Source organism: Physeter macrocephalus, chromosome 6, assembly GCF_002837175.3.
Source record: "Physeter macrocephalus isolate SW-GA chromosome 6, ASM283717v5, whole genome shotgun sequence".
In the NCBI taxonomy this organism is placed as follows: Eukaryota; Metazoa; Chordata; class Mammalia; order Artiodactyla; family Physeteridae; genus Physeter; species Physeter macrocephalus.
In genome coordinates, this window is record NC_041219.1 from 57,312,705 (window position 1) to 57,332,907 (window position 20,203).

Sequence of the window (20,203 nt, forward strand, 5' to 3'; positions counted from 1 at the left end):
GCCGTGGCTCACGGGCCCAGCCGCCCCGCGGCACGTGGGATCCTCCCGGACCGGGGCACGAACCCGCGTCCCCTGCATCGGCAGGCGGACTCCCAACCACTGCGCCACCAGGGAAGCCCTCTCCAAATTCTTTTGACTGTTGTTTTTGCCGTTGAAAATATCAACAAATATTTCCAAGATTGGAGTAATACACAAATTTGGAAAGCTCGAACGTTTATCTTCTTCCAAGTCGCTGATGGAAAATATGGAACACAGACACAGTCCTCTGTTTATGTCTCTTGGGACTTGACTGCAGTTTGACCTCAACCCACGGAGACAGCCTAATTCCTTGATGACCAGCACAGCTTCTGTAGCACATTTTCAGTGAATCCTTCCTAGATCCTAGAGACTGTCACCTTCCAGCCTAAGAACTTAAAGCCATGGATTTAATAATCTCTAGAATGTTCAGTTTCATCTATAGTGTCCTGAGTCATCCTTCTCACCTATTTTGAAAATAAACACATTTGCGCACTTCCAGTATCTAGTCCCTTTTCCCATGAATCTGAAATGTTATAAACAATTGTCTAAGATCATAAATGCTAATTCACTTCATATGTTAATATGTAGTTTAGTGAAGCCAGAAGATTTGAATTTAAAGTGACCAAGGGTCCTCTTTGTGTGTCTTTGCCTCTTCCCCCACAGAGGCTGCAAATAGATTTGCAATCTATTTATTTCTCCCATATATACACACACGAAAACCTCTCCTGTTATCTGTTTATCAAGGAGAACAGAAACCTCTCGTTATTCACGCAAGACCCAGGATGGGGAATGGGAAAAATGTTCCTTGAGGTCAGCTGGCCACACCATCTGATCATGACATGTTTGAAACCCATCCATCACCTCAGAGCCTGAAAGTGATTGGCAAATTAAAAAGGGTCATAAAATTTTAGAGCTGAGAGGGAATCTGGGGATTCTAACACAGCCCCTCATCTTGCAGATAAAAAGTGAAACTCACAGTGGGGGCTAGGGGGTGACCTAAGGAGTACTACATGGTGTGTTCATGATGGAGACAAGCTTAAAACCTGTCTTCTGACTCCTAATCTCATGCTCTTTCCATTTCCAGGATCACTTTTCTAAATTCTAAGTGGCTTTTCAGAGGAAACATTTATCAATGGCGCAACTTATTTTGGCAAAACAGTAATGGAACTTTAAGCAAGTTTATGAAAGGACCTTGTAAGGAAGGAACCGGAAATAGAAGCAAACACGACTCTTGTAGAAATTCCTTAGAATGGTCCTTGTACCCTACTCCCCATCATCCTCTCCACCCACCCAGCATTGCCCTTTTATGAAACTGAAGCAGGGAAACAGTTCAGGCATTTTTCTAAACCTGCAGAGCTGCTAAGGGATTTGAATCCAAACAGAGTGGTTCCAGAATTTGTGTTCTTAGCCATTGGACAAAACTATCTCTCCTGCTCACTTATGGCTCCTAGGGGTACACCAACCACGCTGCCCCCCTAAAGGGGTAACTGCTTCTTTCCAGCAGACTGTACCTTCCTTACCTGACCCAGCTGATCTGATACACTAAGTGCCAATGAGCCCAGATGAGCACAAATTGCCCCTCTCCATTTATACTTTTGGACAGGGGCCTTCTGGAGATGAAGTCTTTGCATGAACTTACTTCCACAAGCCCTTTTGGAGTATGGACCCCATGAGGGATCTATTAAAGATTTTCTCAGGAGAGTTTAATCTTGTCCTTCCCCTCATCAGCCTGGTGTGTGATGAATAATAACACCCTGGGCCTGAGACACACAGAACCTCGAGATCACTTCTTCCCTCTTAATCCCTTACTGAAGCATCAGATGCTGAGGAAATGCGGAGCCCATAACTTTGTGGTACCTACATCCTAAGCACTGTGCCAAAGGCCTCGCATATGTTATCCTGCTTAATAGTCATTACAGATGAGGAAACATTGGCTCAGAGAAGCAATTACATGTTAATGATCTTGCCAAAGTTCTCCAGCTAGAAAGTGGCTAAGAAAGTTGGGATTCAAAACAAGTTTGGTTCTAAAGCTCTTGCTTTCTTTTTCCTTTTCTTTCTTTTCTTTTTTTCCCCGTCCTTCTTTCCTCCCTTCCTCCCTTGCTTCCTTCCTTCCTCTCTTTCTTCCCTTCTTCCTCTCTTCTTTTTTTTCTCTCTTGAATTATCCTAAGCTCTCTCACATATATTAGCCCATTTTAGGATGGAGGTCATCCAGGATGGATGGCTGAAGGGATAGCACAGAAAGAGGACGGAGGTATATGTCAAATTCACCAAGCGTTATTGAAATTTGAGTAGAATGAAGGCTAGACTAGCAACTGGAGATGTTATATAATTTAAAACTTCCCCTGTTTCTTAATACATTTGCCCTCAAAATTAGAGGAATCAAACAAGACGATCTCTAAAGTGTAATGTGGCCATGAAGGCAGCAGAAGAGTGAGGGGTTGGAAATACCTAGAGTCAGGACAGACTGTCTTTTGTCCTCAGCCTAATCAGACACCAAAAAGATGACAAAAAAAAAAGATGAGAAATGCAGAACATAAGTTGCCACAAGTTCAATATTTCCCAAAATTCTGTCTTTTGCAAACCACATAATGATTTTCCCATATACACATATCACTAAAACTATTATAAACTTAATCTTTCTTTAAATTGATTAATTTGTTTTATTTAATTAAATGGATGTTTCCTTTTTTACAAAATAATATTGAACAATAATATTTATGCAGAGAAGTGCCCCGATGATAAAAACATGGCAATAAACTTTTGAAAAGTAAACACTCATGTAATTATCATCCAAACCAAGAAATGATCACTAACACTCCAGAAGCCCTCATTCTTCCTCTTTCTAAGCACTACATTTTTTTGTCCTCAGAGGTAATCACTATCTTAACTTCAAAAACCACAAATTAGTCTGTCTTCTTGTAGAAACTTATTGAAGATGAAATTAGATATTATGCAATCTTTTGTATCTTTTTTTTTGGTTCATTTGTTTGTTCAACATTTTGGTAGCCAGATTTTTCTGTTTTTGCATGCAGCATTAATTCATCAGTTTCATTTGCTATAGAGTATTTCATTGTATAAATACACTACAGTTGATTTATTTCTGCATTTGAGGGGGCATTTAGGTGGTTTCTAAAATATTGCTACTGCATTTTTGCACATGTTTTTGGGGCCAAAGTGCAACATGCTTCTGTTGAGTATATACTTTAAAGTGCAATTGCTGAGCCAAAGATAATTATATGTTCAACTTCAATAAATACTTATATAATAGTTTTCTAAAATGATTGTACCTATTTATGTTGCATAGATTCACTAGAATTATTCTTGGATACAAATGTTTTTATTCTATTGAAAAGGTATTTTTTAGATTTCATTTTCTAATCATTTGCTGCTAATAAATAATTAGATTTTTTGTGTGTGTGGTGACCTTATAACTGACCCTATACTGATCTTACTAAATTCACTTTTGAATTTAAATAGATTATCAGGATTTTCTTTTAAAATGTATACATACACAATAATGTTATCCATGAATAATGACAAGTTTATTTCTTCCTTTTCAACCCTTATTTTTATTTGTTTATTTATTTGTTTATCATCCTGAGTATGACTTCCAACTAAGCAGATAGTCTTGTTAATGTTCTCAAGGCAAAATCTTTCAATTTTTCACCATTAAATATGTTGTTTGCTGTAGGTTTGTAGGTAGGTGTGTGTGTGTGTGTGTGTGTATGCCTTTTATCAGATTCAAGAGATTTCCTTCTATTCCTAGTTTGCTACATCTGCTGGTTTCATCATGAATGAGATTTGAATTTTATCAAACAATTTTTCTGCATCTATTAAGATGATCATATGGTTTTTCTTTTTTGTTCTCTTCACGTGGTAAATTGCATTGATTGGTTTTCAATATTAAGGCAATTTTGCATTCCTGGAATAAACAAAAATTGGAAATGATTTTATACTTTTAAAATATCCTGGATTTTACTTTCTAATATTTCAAAGTTTTTGCATCTATATTGGTAAGAGAGACTGACTTATACTTTTTTTTCCTCTTGTAGTGTCCTTTTCAGATTTTAGCCTCATAAAACAATTTAGGAAGTATTCCTTCATTTTAGTCACTGATAGATTGTGTGTAAAAATGATGTTATTTCTTCGTTAAATACTTACAAGTGTTCATTAGTGAAGCCATCTAAGCCAAGAGAGTTCTTCCAAGAAGGTTTTAAATTTCAGATTCAAATGCTTTAAGAGATACAGGAATATTCACATTTTCTACTTATTCTTATATCATTTTGGGGAATGAGTGCTTTTTCTAAGAATTTGTAAACTTTATAGAAATTTGCAAATGCATCGATATAATTTTGTTCACAATGTTCTTTCCTTAAATATTTTTATTTAAATTCTTAGAATCTGTGATTCTTTTCATTCTTGATATCAATATTTTGTGCCTTCTATAATTTTATTGATTAGCTGTACTAGGATTAATTATAATCTAATATTAATTAGATTAGTCATTTATAAAGACATTTGAAAGGAACAACTTTAAAATTTATTCCATCAATAGTAATTTTATTTTCTCTTTCATTCAGGTCTTATGAGTATTGTTTTCTTCTATGTTACTTGCATATAATTAGCTCTTCATTTTCTAACTTCTTGAGATGATATTTAGTTAAATGACTTCTAGCTTTAATTCTTTTCTAATATATACATTCGATGCTACATATATTTTCCTTTAATCATGGCTTTAGCTGTATCTTACAAGTTTGTCATATCATATTTCATTGTCATTCAGTTCAAAATATTTTATAGACCTTGCAATTATTTAATTTATGAGTTATATAAAAGTATGTTCCTTAATATCCAAATATTTAGGTGTTTTCTCACTGTTACTGATTTCTTAGCTCTACTGGGCTGTAGTTAGGGAAAATATTCTGTATGATTTTAAACCTCACAAACTTTTTGAGACTTACTTTACGAATCGGCATGTTGCTAATTCTGTTAATTACTACATGTGCACTTGGGGAAAAATATCTGGGTGCAGAGTTTTAAATATTTGTTGTCAGTAAGTTCAAGTTTGTTTACCATGTTGCACAAATCTTATATAATCTTAATGTTTTTTTTTGTCTATTTGATCTACCACTTACGGAGAAAGATGTATTAAAATCTCTCACTATGATTGTGGATATGTCTATTTCTCCCTTGTGTGTGTGCATGTGTGTGTGTGCTATATTATATATGTATAATATATACATGTTACTAGGTGCATGGAAGTTCAGATTTTAGTGTATCGAAACTTAGTATTTTTAAATGTCCCTCTTTATTTCCAGTAATGAGTCTTACCTTATTCTCTAATTTACCTGATATTAATAGAGTTACACTACTTTCATTTTGAAAATATTTTCATGGTATATGTTTTATAATCATCTTGCTTTTAAAGTTTCTTGGTGTAATTGCCATGTAATTTTTTTAGAATCCAGTTTGTTTGCTTTAATTAAGGTAGTTAGATTACTTTATTTCAATATATTCATTCATAAATATATAAATAGACATATTTGGGTCTAATTCCCTACTACCTTACTATTAGTTCTCTCTCACCTGTGCCATGTTCCTTTTTTTTCTCTTTTCTGGCCTTTTTTGGAATTAATATTTTTCCCAAACCCCACATTAGCATCTTCATTTGCTATATTCCTTTTGTGGTTATCATAGAAACTACAAGTCACTCTGACTTATTAAAGTTTAATATACATTAGTACTAATATGGCTTTCCAAAGCACACAAGAACCTTGGAACCTTTACCTAGTTACAATGTCCTGCCTTTTGTGCTGTTTCTGCCATGACTTTAATTCTACAAGATATTTTGGGGTTCCATAGTGTTAGTATTCATTCACATTTGCCACACATTTGATTTTTCCTATATTTCCTCACTTTCATATGCAGTCTTTTTCCTCATTCAGGAATAAGTCTCTTTAATATTTCCTTCAGTGCAGATCTTCCAGTAATGAATTATCTCAAATTTTCATTATCTGAAAATAACTTCACATATTTTTCAAGGATACTTTTACTAGCTAAGGAGTTCAAGATTGACAGTTCTTTTCTTCTGTACTTCGATATTCTCTTGTCTTCTGAGTCCCAGAGTTTCTGTTAAAAAGTCATTGATAAGTCTCATTGCAATCGAAGGTAACGTGTCTTTTCTCCCTCTGGTACTTTTACTTTTTTCTGTTTGTCTTCGATTTCCACAGATTTATTGCAGTGTGCCAAGTGTGGTTTCCTTTCTATTTATCTTGCTCAGGTACGCTGAACTTCTTGAATACGTGGGTTGGTGTCTTTCATCAATTTTCAAAAATTCTGGACCCTTAAATCTTCAGATGTTGCTACTGCACCATTTTCTATTTCCTCTCTTTATGGGACACTAATCATATGTGTATTAGGTCTTTTCTCTGTGTATCATATGTTCTTACATCCTCCACAACATTATTTCAAGGTAGTCTTATGCCTGAATTTGTCCAGTGACTTATAGCTATGGAGGCAGTTGATTCTAATTCTGGAAATTCTGTGTGTCAGAACTATCACTTTGTCTTGACTTAAAATTTGCACCCTTGCAAATTCCATTCATCCATCCTAGTTCTATCCTTTGGGGTCTCCCACAACAGCCACATTTTAAAAATTTACATCATGACCTTCTAGATATCGGGGTCTTTGCAACTCCTGTTTATTGGATGGCCCTAAGCTCCTGAGGTCCGTAATGCCAATAACAGATATTGGTGTCAGCTCTTTTACAAAGAAGGAATTAGGATGTAAATAGCAGAACAAAGAACTTGACCCTACGTTTTACTGATAGCTTTATTGCCAGAAAAAAATAAAATTAAAAATTCTACCAAAGAAACATTCCCTTAGCAAAGATAGATCCTTTTGCTGTCATTAATTCAAAGGAAAGATGTTTTTAAAAAGATTCATTCAGGTGAGAATCTTAAAAGGTTATTTATAATGTTATTGAAAAATAGAGTTGGTCTGATTAATCCTCTCTTCAGAAAGGACTGACCTTATGTCATCAAAAATAGGAAAGTGTCCATTCCACTTCTGAAGCTGTCTTTGAACCTCTGTGTGATTAAAACTCTTTTCCATTTCCTACTGAAACCTTGCCTGCTGCATGTTAAGTTAATTTTCTCTTGTCTTGCCAGAGTAGTGCACAACGGGAACCAAATAAAGACAATGAAATATTAGAATAAGTGGAAGTAAATAATGAAATAGAGGAAAGAAGTAAAGGTAAGGAATTAGAGGGAAAAGGGGCATTTCCAGAAGGAAAGCAGGAGCTGTGTCTATTTCCTGGGGGTTGTATAGACAGAGCAGATGAACAGCCTCCTAGGAGTCATGAGTTTGGGTTCCACACTCTCACTGACAAGTCTCATCTTTTGTGTGCTCTCTGGCTGGTCCCGTCATTATCCTGAGTCTTGATAATGTTCTCTGTAAAATGAGCAATTGCGCTAGGGGAATCTCAGGCACCTCGCAACTCTGAAAGAACTTAAGTCATTCATGCATTGATGCTACATTGCAGCCAGTCTGTTTTCCAGTTTGAGATACGGAGTGTGGACCAGTGATTCATACTGTAAATCTCCTGCCAGTTACGAGTCCCTTCCCATCTTAACCATGGATTCCCTGCTAACCCTGGGAAAAATACATGGTTGGAGGTTTATTAATATCCATGTATAGAAAGAAGGCTATTTCCAACTTTGTCGTATATCTCTTTTGTTAACTTTATTTTTAAACTGTCCATAAAGTCAGTGGGGGGAGATCGATACAGGTGGAAAGACAATCACTGTCATCATTTGCAAAGTTATTCTTTCTCTTTGCGCCACAGGAACTACTTTCTAACTTTTGGACTCATCGTTGAAAACTTTTGGCAAAGGACCTTTGAAGCAGTGGAAGAAGGACCAGTGGAATTCTCTTATCCTTGTTTGGAGGCAGAGAGGCTGGACATGGTGGAGCAGTAAAATATAAATCTGATGCCTCATGATTACTCTGTTGGCAGCAGCTCCAGACTTTAAAGCTCATTCACAGGCAGGTTTTGACTGCTGATTTGCCTGCTGTGTCTGAGCTCTAAGATGCAGTCAAGTCTGAGTCTAAACTAAAGGAGGAGACGTTTGCATGAGTGTACTTGTGACTGGATGGGATTCAAGGGAAACATATGTAACAATACATCAGTTGTCCATAATGTTCTAATCCAGCATTCTATGGTTTGGGAGTGGGAATTTTCAGACTTAGTACTTATTAGAGACTCAAGGCTCAACTTTTTTCCTGTATGTCTTGATGCTGTCAGCACGAGTAGTTTGGATTAGAGGCCTTTTAATCTTTGGAGCAAAGCCAATGGCCTGCCCCCTCGGAAGAATTTCATAGTAACCCGGCACTGCATGGATTTGTCCTGCTTATTTGGGGGATTTCTCTTACCCAAGGCGGGCATGTTGTTATCTAGGCTGTGTCCTGGCAAAGAGACCTGCTGAGGAGCTGGGAGGGTGCTGAAATCAGTCTTTCTTCCAGGTACCAACTCACCGTTCTGGAATGAGTTCCCTCCATCTACAAAGGCTCACAAAGGGCCGGGCCATGGATGGACTTGACCCTACTGTACCCTATCATCCATCTCCTTCCTTCTCTCACTGCCCTAGGATGATCTTGAGCCCTGGAGAATTAACCCTACAGATATTGCAACCCTGATACTGCTGGTCTAGGCCCTGGACCAGAGGCAGGACACCTAACTCACATCTGAGCTCCTCTGGGTGATCCTAGGGAAGTTGCTCGTCTTCTTCTAGGGCTGTTTCCTCATCTGTAAAAACACCACCCTCTCAAGGTCGGATGGTGTAGAGGTGACAAGCGGTTAGGGTTCAAACTTCTGTTTTGCAACTCTTTCACTACCTAGGTATCCTTGGGCAAGTTATTCTTTACACCTGAATATTTTAAATCAATAAAATGGAGATAATAATCGTATCTACTTATATATTATTTAATCCTTAGAAAAACCCTACAGGTTGGCACGATTATTATCTCCACTTAACAGATTTTTTAAAAATGAGGACTAGGAAGAGATAAGTAACTTGCCTAAGACCACACAGGAGCTCAGACATGAACCAGGTTTTCTGTCTCCTTGTCCAGTTCTAGGACATGTGATATACATATATCTGTAACATATGAATATATGCTGGTACAGGTACATGCACGTATATGTACATATATATACACGTATATGTGTGTGTATATATATATACACACCCACGGTGCTTAAAAAAGTACCTGGTATATAATGCTAATATTATTAATAGTACCTGGTACCCATTAAGCACTCAATAACCTATTGTTAATAATAATAATAATAATAATAAGATGATAGTGATGATGACAATCTGTAAAGAAGTTTCCCACCTGCTACATTTCTCCCTGCGCTGGGAGTTTATGGTTCTGTGGGACCCCAGCTTGGGTATTCTTTGTGGCTGGAGTGTTACTTGCATTCTGAATGGGGGCCTGAGGACAGCCTGCTCTCAGGGTGGGAACGGGGCAGACCTTACCGTGAATGGACTGGTAAATATAGCAAAGCATCGGATGCGTGCCTGCAGGGGTGTCTGTATATATTTGTGTGTGTTGAGGAGAGAAGTGCTTTGTAAGCTTATTTTAACTCGGCTTTCCTTGGCCCCCAAGAACTGCTAACATCCCTTTTGAGTGTTTCGTGGGAAGTCTGGGCACAAGGTCTTTAAAGGAAAGGGCTCAGTGATTAGTTCCCTGTCCTTGGTTTTGTAGACTGCTGGAGAGAAGAATGTTTTCAAGGAGACGTGGACAACAGGATGAACCTTCCTTGCCCCCCGCCCCATCCTGCACATTTTTTTTTTTTTTTTTTTTTGCGGTACGCGGGGCCTCTCACTGCTGTGGCTTCTCCCGTTGCGGAGCACAGGCTCCGGACGCGTGGGCTCAGCGGCCATGGCTCACGGGCCCAGCCGCTCCTCGGCATGTGCGATCTTCCCGGACCGGGGCACGAACCCGCGTCCCCTGCATCGGCAGGCGGACTCCCAACCACTGCGCCACCAGGGAAGCCCTCATCCTGCACATTTTGAGCCTGTCCTTTCAGTGGTGAATGAGGATTGGTCTTGGGGGTGGGAGAATGGATGAGGTGACCTTTGCTGGGTCACCCAGCCTGGAATTCTGAGGAGAGATGTACAGGAAGAGAGAACTCATAGGACATTTTATTGTATGTCATTGTCATACTCATGGCTGGACGGGACGGGGCTCCTAACTAGGAGTAAGGAGACCTGGGTTCCTGCCCTACTTAGCCTTAAATCCTTGGGAAAGCTGTACCTTTGTATTGCTACAGATTTGCCTCCTTGACTTTCCCCACCCCTGACTACCCAGTAAGCATAGTAAATGAAGGGTGTGGCCAGAAGACTTGTCTATTTCTTAATCCCATCCCAGTCCCCAACCAGAGGCAAATCCCCAAATGACTTCAACACCCAGTGGAAGGGACTGTGTGATGGAAAGGGCTCTGGTTTTCTAGTCGCCTTTCTAGACAAGAACCTGTATTTTGTGCCCTTTTGCCGGCAAGCCACGGAAAGGGCAAAAGGCAAGCTTCACTCTACGCTGTAGCAATGGGTAGGAACACTACAGCCACAGGAATCAGCAACTCGCCAAGCTTTGCACAGAGAAGTCACCTGGTTGTAGCTTGGAACCAGCTGGAGTCTCACTGTCACTCAAATTACTGAAGGTGGAGGACAGATAACATAAAACTTCCACTGTACCCCAGTCAGTGTGTTGTTTTAATTTTAAATTTTAATTTTTTAATTGTCTTACTTATATTCCCCATTATACAAGAAAGTGAGGCCAAGTCCCTTGTATACATGGTAAAACCAAGGAACTAAAATTCACTGAGCTCCATGGTAAAACCAAGGAGCTGAGCACTGTCACAAAGTCAGTGACAGTGTTGCTTTCTCTCTGTTGTTCCTGGATTCCCTGGATTGTATGTCTTTCAGGATGAACCAACATTCTTTCAGCATAAATGGAAACCTAAGCTCCTCCTACAACCTTCCATGTTCTCCTAAGCATTCACGGGTTCTTTAGCATCCAGACCCTTCCCCTGATGAAGCAGCAGTGAAAAGACCACCAGGCTTCAGGTTTGGAAATCAGACATGGACCCTGTCCATTCAACCCGTGGACCCCAGCCTTCCCCTGAGGCTCACAGCCTTGTTCCAAGGGGCTCAGAGTCCATACTGTCACATATGCATCTCCATCTCTTGAAACATCCAAATTGACCCTGTTTTTCACTTCCAGCATTTGGTGATGTCTAAATACCCCTTGGAGGGCTCCAGAAACAGCTGGCTGGTGAGTGGACATAGCTCTCAGCATCTGTAACTCTGCACCTGGACCAGAAGATGCTGGCTCACGTGATGAGGGGGATAGTCTAGCGAGTATTTTATTGTCTGAAGATGGAATTAATGGCAGTGCCATAGCTGTGTCAAACCCAGCTAATAAAACCTTACGAGTTCTTACCCATGAAATATTTTGTTTACGTCACATGGGTCTAATCGAAGGTTTTTTTTTTTCCTCTGTCTTCACTTCCCTGCCCCCACCCCCTTCCCTGCCCCCTTTGTCTCCTGAGGCCTATGCCCTCTGGAAGTGCATTAGTTACCTAGGAAACCTTCCTGTCAATTTTTTTTACGCGTGGAGTTTGGTGCAAAGTAAAGCTAATTTATAGGGTGGTGAGGAATTCGTGTCATGACTGGTGAAATAGGAGACTTCATTATGATTTCTATATCCACCTGTGTGGTAGGAATCCATACCTTCCCTCTATTATTCTGGGTAATTTGTTGAAGCATAATTATGAATCTGCATGCTATTTCACAAAATGAGTTGATCAGTTATTGTTCAGTGTAACTCATTATATTGTTCAGTGTAAGCTCTAGAACATAATTAGCAAGAACAACAAACCCAGGACATACTAGGCAGGCTGTTGAGAGTTAAAGGACGCTGTGGAATTTCCACAGTGTGGAACGATGAGGTGATTCTGTTTTAGAGGCAAAGAATGAATAAGATGAGATTTCTAAATTCTTCAGCTATGTCTTCCATGCTCATTGAGGTCCATATTAAGAAGCTGTTAAAATTCTAAATATGTCCACTACTTCATTCTGCTGATTTCTTTCTGTCTTTGTACAAAGGGGAGAATATATACCCATGGAGTCACATTAATGAAATGTTTAAAGGCAGCTTACGAAAAACAGAGCAGTCTTTCTCAAGGCTGATCCGCCACGAGTCGGGTGGCAGCATCTCAGTGCAAGCACCATTAGATTGGGAGTTGGGGCTTACATGGTACCAGGCACTGTGCTGAGTGTTTTAAGTAAGTAAGTTCATTTGATTCTCATAACACTCCTATGAGGCTGGCACTGAGAAGCCCCGCACCTGCCCAAAGACACACAGCTGTGAAGTGAAGAAGGCCGCACGAAACCTGGGTTTGGATGAGTCCAAACTCCCCTCTTTCAATGAGTCGTAGCTCCTGATCTGTTACCAGGCTTTTTCTATCTCCCTGGGGAAAGTCATTGTCAGGCTGGATCCTCAGTTTCCTCAACTATTCGATGCGGGGTGAGGACACAGAGGCTCAGACAACATGACCTCTGGGATCCCTGCTTTGCCAGACACCAGTGCTGATAACAGCAAAGCCGCACTTTCTCGAGATAGAAATTTTAGGGAAGACCTGGGCACACGGCTTCTGTGGACAGCTGCACCTACTTTGCAAAAAGGAGTAATGCCTCACACAGGACTCTTCGGGGCCTTTGGGCAGGGCTGCTGATGGGCGTGAATGTTAATAACGCTGTGGTTAGGACCTGTGCAGTAACGGGTGGGCAGCGGGGAATCTTTTGAGGGCCAGGAGCCGAGGGAGTGCACGGTCTTCCCTGACGCTTCAATTCCCAGTCCCCTGCGCAAACACCTTTTGCACTCGCCTAGTTGTTTCACAAACAGAGACCTTCAGGCTCCCTTGGCAAAGCAGCAGTCTGAGTGAGTCGGGGTGGGGAGGGACAGGGTAGGGCCCAAGAAAGGAGTCACGGGCATGCTGCCAAATTCTCCGCAGTGCCCTCCAGCCGCAGAAGATGCAACCTGCAAATATTTGAGGATCAGATGAGGCGTGGAGGAGCAAAATCTCCAGGGCAGGAGGAAAAACAAACAAACAAAACAAAACAAAACAACAGTGAGAGAAGACGAATGTTCAAGGCTAGCTAGCTGATCATGGGGAAAATCACCCCGCTTGTCTTTGCCACGAACGGTCACAGAGGAAAGGGTCCTTGGAGGCCCTTCGGCCCAATTCTCTTATTTCCTGGGTCAGCATGTCACAGTGAATTAACCACCGGCAGCTAGAGCACAAGACCACACGCTGGGCATCCCACCCCGCCAACACACAGTCCACTCAACTCAAACATCAAGGCCGTAAGTGCTGCTTTCTACAAGGGAAAGGCACACTTCAGGCAACGTTTTCATCCTGTTTCTATTCAGTGTTTCAACCACAGAGTGGTGCTGTTGCAAAAGAGAAGGGTGGGCAGGAGGCTAGCTCTAGAAATTTGCTTTAGGAGAGCGTTTGAAAACCTCCAAACACCAGATCCAGTCCCCGCTCTCACAAACCACTTTCAGGAGGAGGGCCTGACACCCAGATGCAGCCAGGAGAAAAAGAAAGTTCAGCAACCTAAAAATACTGTCAACAGATGGACAGCCAAGGCCCAGGCTGCGACTACGGGCTCAACTTGGAGAAAGGGATCCAAAAAGACCTAGTTCTGTACGGACTGCCCCGGACCCAGCACCGCCTTTGGGGCACGAACTCCCCAGCTTACTTCCTAGCTCTGTTCTTTGCTTTAGCTGTCTGCAACACTCAGATCTGTCTCTATTTAGAAAAATGGATTCGCTTAGAAGTCACAATGCTCCGCAGTTCTAAAACGATTTCATATTATATGCAATAATCTTTTACTCTATCTTTTAAAAAAATACACCTTTCTACTCCTTTTTCTGGCCACCCTATTTCTCGATCACCTGGTCACTCTCCTGGAAGCCAGAGAGAGGACCTGGATATCAGTCTCTAGAGGGGGGGGGAAGAGGACACTTAGCTCTGAACTAGAAAGGATAGCACTAAGGAAAAGGCAGTTTGCCTGCTCCAGGAAGATTGTTTGAAAAGGGCCTTCCACAAAGGAAAGGGCCAGTGGCTCTCCGTTTGGGAAAAAGTGAGCAAAGGGCATCTTTCGGCCTCTGCCCTTTCTCTCCTCTTCCTCTCTCCTCCCTCAGGCCCTACCTCCCTTCCCTCCCCCTCGCCCCCGAGGCACCACGCATATTTGGCAAGATTAAGGTGTCACCTCTCATATTACAAGGCGTGTTGATTGCATGCAAAGACAGACCCACCAGCTCAGGACAAAACCCCCTCGAGCTGGGAAAGGCACAAACTTTTCCTGGGATCGAAATCGGTCTTAAACTCCACACTGCCTCGTCTTCTTCTTCTTCTTTTTTTTTTTTTTCCTTCTGACTTTTTTCACATTTAAGTTTGCCCCTCTCCCTTCCCCTCCTCCCTCCATCCTGCTGTTGACCGAAGAGCCGCAGGCAGATCAGCCGGGACAGGTTTTTAACCCATTCCTCGCTGCAGCGGGAGCCACCCCCCCTCTTTCCTTGCAGTCTTTGGGTAACCGGAGGACCTGGAGCTCCAGAGAAGAGCCCCTAGAACCTGGCCAGTGGAGCTGAATCTGGGGCCTGAATCCCGCCTTTGACTGCGCGGCAGCGGGGGGTGGGGTGGGGGGATTGGGGCGCAAGTGCGGGCAGTGGGGGAGGGCAGGGGGGCGGGCCAGAGCAGAGCGAGAAAACCGGGACCCAGCAGAGCACGCCCAATCCAGACCTTCATGGTGCTGTGCTCCGGGTGGAGGGGACATCTCTGCAGCATAATCTGGCCCGGAGGAGGACCTGAACCTTTTGGCTCGAGGGCGGCGCGGAAGGAGGACCCTACTCTCCCCAGGGACCACGGGAGGGGCCGCCCCTGGGCCTCAGTAGGCGCTTCCGGCCGTTTTCCATGTGGCAATCTCCAGCAGCCAGGATAATGATGAGGCAGGTACAATCTACCTAGTACGCAGCCCCCAGCCTCCCCATCCCTTCCCACCTCCCCTCGGACCGGCAGCCTCCTCTCTGCGTCGGGTTCGGCCTGATCTGGTAGGTGCGGTGCCCTTATTTCTTGGTGTTTGCCTAAATTCTCAAACAAGTCAAAGGAATGTGGATGTTTTTGTACTTGGACGCCAACTGAACTGCTTATTAGACGCCCGGAACGGCGGGGCCGCGGGGAGAAGCGATACCTACTCCCTCCCCTCCCCCAATCGCGCGCACGTCCAAAGGTCCTGGAAAGAGATGGGGTTAGGGGTGACTGAGGTGCCAGGGAGGAAGAAGTGGGGGTGGGGAGGGGGATCGGAGATGAGATTCCCCCCACGCCAAGACCCGGGGAGCGGGTAGGAGGAGGACAGGAGGGCAAAACCCCGTTCCGAGGCTCTGGATTTCTCATTGACCCCTCAGTGACATTCCCCCCCCCCCACTTCTCTTGATGGCAAATGGGCGAAAGGAACATGCATGAACTAGGGTAAATTTGGAGAGACCGAGCTCACCACAGGCGGGGTCTAATGGGCGGCTAAAGTTATCTCGAAATAAGCGATTTTGCCCCCTGCCCTCCCCCGTCCTTTCCTCGACTAATCTAAGGGTGGGGGCGTCACTCCTTTCGGAGCGCTTAGAAAGGTTGGTCTGTCGCTTGCCTTTCTGCTTCCCGCGCTGTCCCCGCGTGCAGACTGCTGGGTGCTGGGCGGGCGCTCGGCCGCAGGGCCCGACCCTCACTTGGAAGGAAGGGGCTTAGGAGAAGTTGCAGGCTGCGTGTGGAGTGGGAGGCTCCGATTCATCACCCTCTCCCTTCCACGCTCACACGCTCGCACAGACACACAAGCGCGCACACACACCCGCCCTCCCCCCACCGCCCCGTGCCCCCCCCCCCGACCCCATACCTCTCTGGCTTGATCCGCCCGGACCGCCTGCAGCGCCTCGGGTGCTGGTCCCGGAGCGGCGGGCACGCCTGGGAACGGTGTCCCGGGACGTGCTCCGGCGGCGGGGAGCGGGAAGGACGGCCGGGTGCTCTGGGTAGCGGGTGGGGAGAGATCTGGAGCTGAAAGGGTCGAAGGTTCGGAGGAGTTTGCACTTTCGACCCAAGCCTCCCGAGGCAAGGGGCAAGAAAGGCCCTTCTGCTTTGTAAAGAAAAACCTTAAATGAAAAGCGAAAAGGAGATCAAAAAGAGATTTTTCAAGGAGAAGAACAAATAAGACAGACTGAAGGCATGAATGTGTAAAGCGCAGTGAAAAGTTAAATATTTCGTTTTTGCTTGGCTCTCTAAAACGGAGATGGAGGGGCAAACTGAAGCATACTACCGACTTGGAGGTTGGGGATATTTTTCTTTAAGAAAGGACGGGGGAAATGACCCGGTGCCCCCAGTGGCCCCCGACCCCAGCCGGAGGGGCGCTGGGGCGCAGGCTCGCGCGGCCGGCCGGGCACGGGGGCGGGCGGCGCGGCGCCGAAGGGGTTAAGGCGCTGAGCGCGGAGCCATCTGGCCGGGTTGGCTGGTTATAACCGCGCAGATTCTGTTCGCGGGACTCAGAGTTGAAGGCTCCTCTCCCTACCGCAGCAGCTCCGCGCGAGGCCCCCCGAGAGAGCCCGGCGCAACTACTTTCTTCCCTCGCCTTTCTCCTTCTCTTTTTGTCCCCTGCTGGGGGCTGGCGGCGGCGGCGGGGCGGGAGAGGCTTTGAATGACCGAGCTCGCGTCCACCTTTCTCTTCATGTCGACGTCCCTGGAAACAGTCACACGGATGCCATGGTCACTTCTGCCACGGTAAGGGGGGGCGGGCACGCCGGGCGGGCGGGCTCGGGGCCGGGGGCCCGCGCGGGGCCCTCACCCCCCCGCGCCGCGCTCCCGCACTTTCCCCCGCTCGTGCCTTCCCGAAGTTTGCGCCCGGATCTGCCCAGGCCGAGGTGCGATCGCAGCCACCCGCCCGCCCCCGCGCACGGACACTCCTCCCCACCTCCTCCCTCCCGTGCCTCGGCTGCTGGAGAAACCGCCCAGTATCTGGGAAAGTGATCAGGTTTAAGGGACCGGGATTGGAAATGGGGGGGCGGGGGCGGAGGCGAGGGGAAAGGGGGACGCCGGAAGGGCAGGAAAGGGCTTCGGGAAAGCCGCCGGCCCCTCACCAACGCGCCCGTCTACTCCCGCAGAGAAGGCTCCTCGCGCATCCCGTAACAAAAGGGGGTGGCAGTCGCATCCGGGGCGGCGCGGGGGCGAGGGTGCCGCCGTCACTCCCCGCACGCGCCCCCCGCGCCCCGCTCGCCACCTCGCCGGGCTCTCCGCCCTCCTCCCGCTCCCGGGCCGGGCGGGGGCTGGGGGGGGGGAGGGGACGCGGAGCTCCGGCCCCCGCGGAGAGTCGCTTCCCACTTTCGGGAGCTGAGACGCCGTGCGCGGCGTGGCTACCTGCTGGAGTCCCCTGCCTCCGCTCAAAGCTTTCTCGGAAGCAGCCCCGCACCCCGGGCTCGTCCTGGCCGGCGGCCACCCCACCCTGGGTCTCTGCGCAGATGCTGGAGCCGTGCGCGCGGCCCGCGCGTCTGGGTCGCCGCCGGGAGCGGCGGGCGCCGGGGCCGAGCGGTCCCTCCGGGCCAGCTCTAGGAATCGGAGGTACCGGGAGGCTGGGAGGCCCGGGGCCCGGCGCAGCTAGGGCGGACTTCAGAGGACCCCCCCAGGACCAAATTTGTCCGCGGCCCCTGGGCTAGAGCTCGGGGTAGCAGACTCACACTCCCAAGGAAATTGGGACCGCTCGGGAGTTGAAGGTTCGGGAAGGGCGGGCCTGGGGTGGGGGAGGGGACTCTGCTTGGGGCTTTCGGGCGCGAGTGGGTGCGCGGCGAGGAGACGCTGTTTCTTTGGGGCAGTTTGGCTGCTGCGTTCCTCCAAGGCACAGCACCGAGACCCCCGAGCCGCACCGGGTGAGGGCTGCTGACTACTAAGGATCCCTCTCGTGGGCTCCGTGGCCGGGGGCTTCCAGGTGGAGGAAACACCGAACTAGACAGCCTGGTCTCGACCTCTGGCGGCGGGCGGCACGTTCAGAGTCTCAGGGCAGGCAGCTGCCTGGACGCAGCCCTAGCGCTGAGCTCGGAGCTGGAGAGCTGGCGACTGCACGTCTTGGACATGTTTATGTGCGCGAGGAGCAGGGGGCGGGAGCTGGGGAGGGGGGAGCGGGCTAAAAGGGGGTGGGTGTCACCCCGGGACTCTAGTCGCTTAAGGACTGTGCTGGGCAAGTGCTCTTTAATGAAGAGATGTCCTCTCCCGCTCTGCAGAACGGAGAGCCAGAGACACATCTAAACCCTCTGCCCCAAATGTCAGGATGGAGAAAGTTGGAACGGGAAGGGACTTTGCAATCGGTTCTGTTTTCCCGGCCCTGAGAAATTCTCCCGTGTCCTCAGCCTGCCCCCCTCCCGCCCCCGACACAAAGAAGGTGGAGCGGTGGGATTCAGGGGATAAAATCCAACCGCCTCTGCCTTGGGCTCAAACGCTCAGACCTGGGTTTGGCGTTGGGAGAGGAGGAGATGAAAAGAAACCAAGCTCTGAACGGTGTTGCGGGAGAGCAGGAAGTCTGCGGGGTTGCAGGAAGGAGCGTGTACGGTTCTGTGCTGGTGTGGACTGTTTTGTAGCTGGAAGCGGAGGCTGTGGCTCTGTGTGAACGGGTCTGCCGGCCTGCGGAGGGCGATCAGGACCCCTGGGCGCCCTGTTAGGTCAGGGAAAGAGGTTTCTTGGAAAGTGTCTGCGTGAGGGTGTGTATGGGGGACGGCCGGAGTGCGGGAACTCCCCCTGCTCTGTGTGCGGGTGGAGGTGTGTGTTTCTGAGGCTCTCTTGCACGCACGGGCAGCAGGTGAGAGCATGTGGGAAAAGAGGTGTAGCTGATGAGAAATCTGTGCCTGCGAAGGGTGTCGGAGCAGGAGGAGAGGTACGGTGTGTTGCAGCAGATGGCTTGCGCGTGCCTGCACAGACACACGGAGTGGGTGTGGCGTGGGAGGGCGCGCGTGTGGGGGACGTGTGTGGAAGGTTAGCCCACGCGCCTGCGGATTACCGAAGGGATGGGGCCGGGAGATTATCTGCAAAGAGCAGAGTGTGTGTGAACTTTGTGAGTGAGTGCTGGGAAATTTGGCCAGGAGGGCATTGGGGTATGTGTGGGCTCAGACTCATTAGGAGAGATGGGGCATTTGCAGAGGATACTGTGGTGGTTTTTGCCTCCCCCCGCCCCCGCCACTGCACCTCCCCAGAGGGGAGGGAATTGGAGAAGCCTTAGGATGAGGGATGTACATTTAAGGGGAAAAGTCCTCTGTGTGTTGGTACCGGGTGGGGACGTGTGTGAGTGAGATCTGAGTGAGCGGAGAAATGTGTTTTGCGTGCCAGTGGCAGGGATGCGAATAGTATTATATTGTATAATGGGTTTCTTATTTAAGAAATAAGAAATGGAATGCCCACTGGATGCTCAGCCCATTGCTGGGTACTGGGGCGTGGCACGGTGCCCTGGAACAATTTCTTCCCAGGGCTCAGCGGACTGTCACAGTTTTGCCAGGAGGAACGAGGAGAGCTCGGTGCTAGTCGAGGTTTTTTCAAGAACTAGAATTCAGTTTCTAGAGATGTTTATGGATCTCGGAGGCCAAAGGGAAGCTGATTTGAAATGTACCTGTGGTTTGGTAAAAAGGGCGCAGAAAGATAGGGGTGATGGACAGTTTTGTGTGTTGGGAAGGGAGCTGAGGGCTGTTACTGTTTCTTGTAGAGGGTGTGGGCTGGGAATGGAGGGCGCAGCAAGCCAGGTCAGAATGCAGGTGCTGATACACTGGAGGGTTGAGTTTCTGAGAGCATGGCCAGGACACGGCTTCACACGTGGAGCTGGAGAAGGGGCGAGGCAGTGAGCAGGAAGATGCCAGGAAGATGCAGGTTGGGAGTGTCTGTTACTCTTTGATGACTTCTGGGCTGTGAGTGTAAAGCTAACGTGTGTGTGCGCATGCGTGTCTGTGTGTGCGCATGCGTGTATGCGTGTGCGCATGCGTGTCTGTGTGTGCGCATGCGTGTATGCGTGTGCGCATGCGTATATGCATGCACGCACGCCGTGGGTCT

General features: G+C 46.9%; 1 protein-coding gene across 3 annotated transcripts in view; it reads left to right on the forward strand.

The window, feature by feature from the left end:
• Nucleotides 1–15,162: 15,162 nt before the first annotated feature.
• Nucleotides 15,163–20,203, forward strand: part of NTF3 (neurotrophin 3) — a 69,500-nt gene continuing 64,459 nt past the window's right edge. The window contains exon 1 of one of the 3 annotated variants that reach the window (XM_028490930.2): nucleotides 15,163–15,201. Coding sequence is in view for 1 of the 3 variants with exons in the window: in XM_024129239.1 (XP_023985007.1) it covers nucleotides 16,889–16,906 (18 nt within the window). In the remaining 2 variants the exon portion in view is untranslated. Of the gene's footprint in view, nucleotides 15,202–16,673; nucleotides 16,907–17,687; nucleotides 17,741–20,203 lie in introns of those variants that run through there. The other 2 variants (XM_024129239.1, XM_028490929.2) reach the window with 2 other exon arrangements.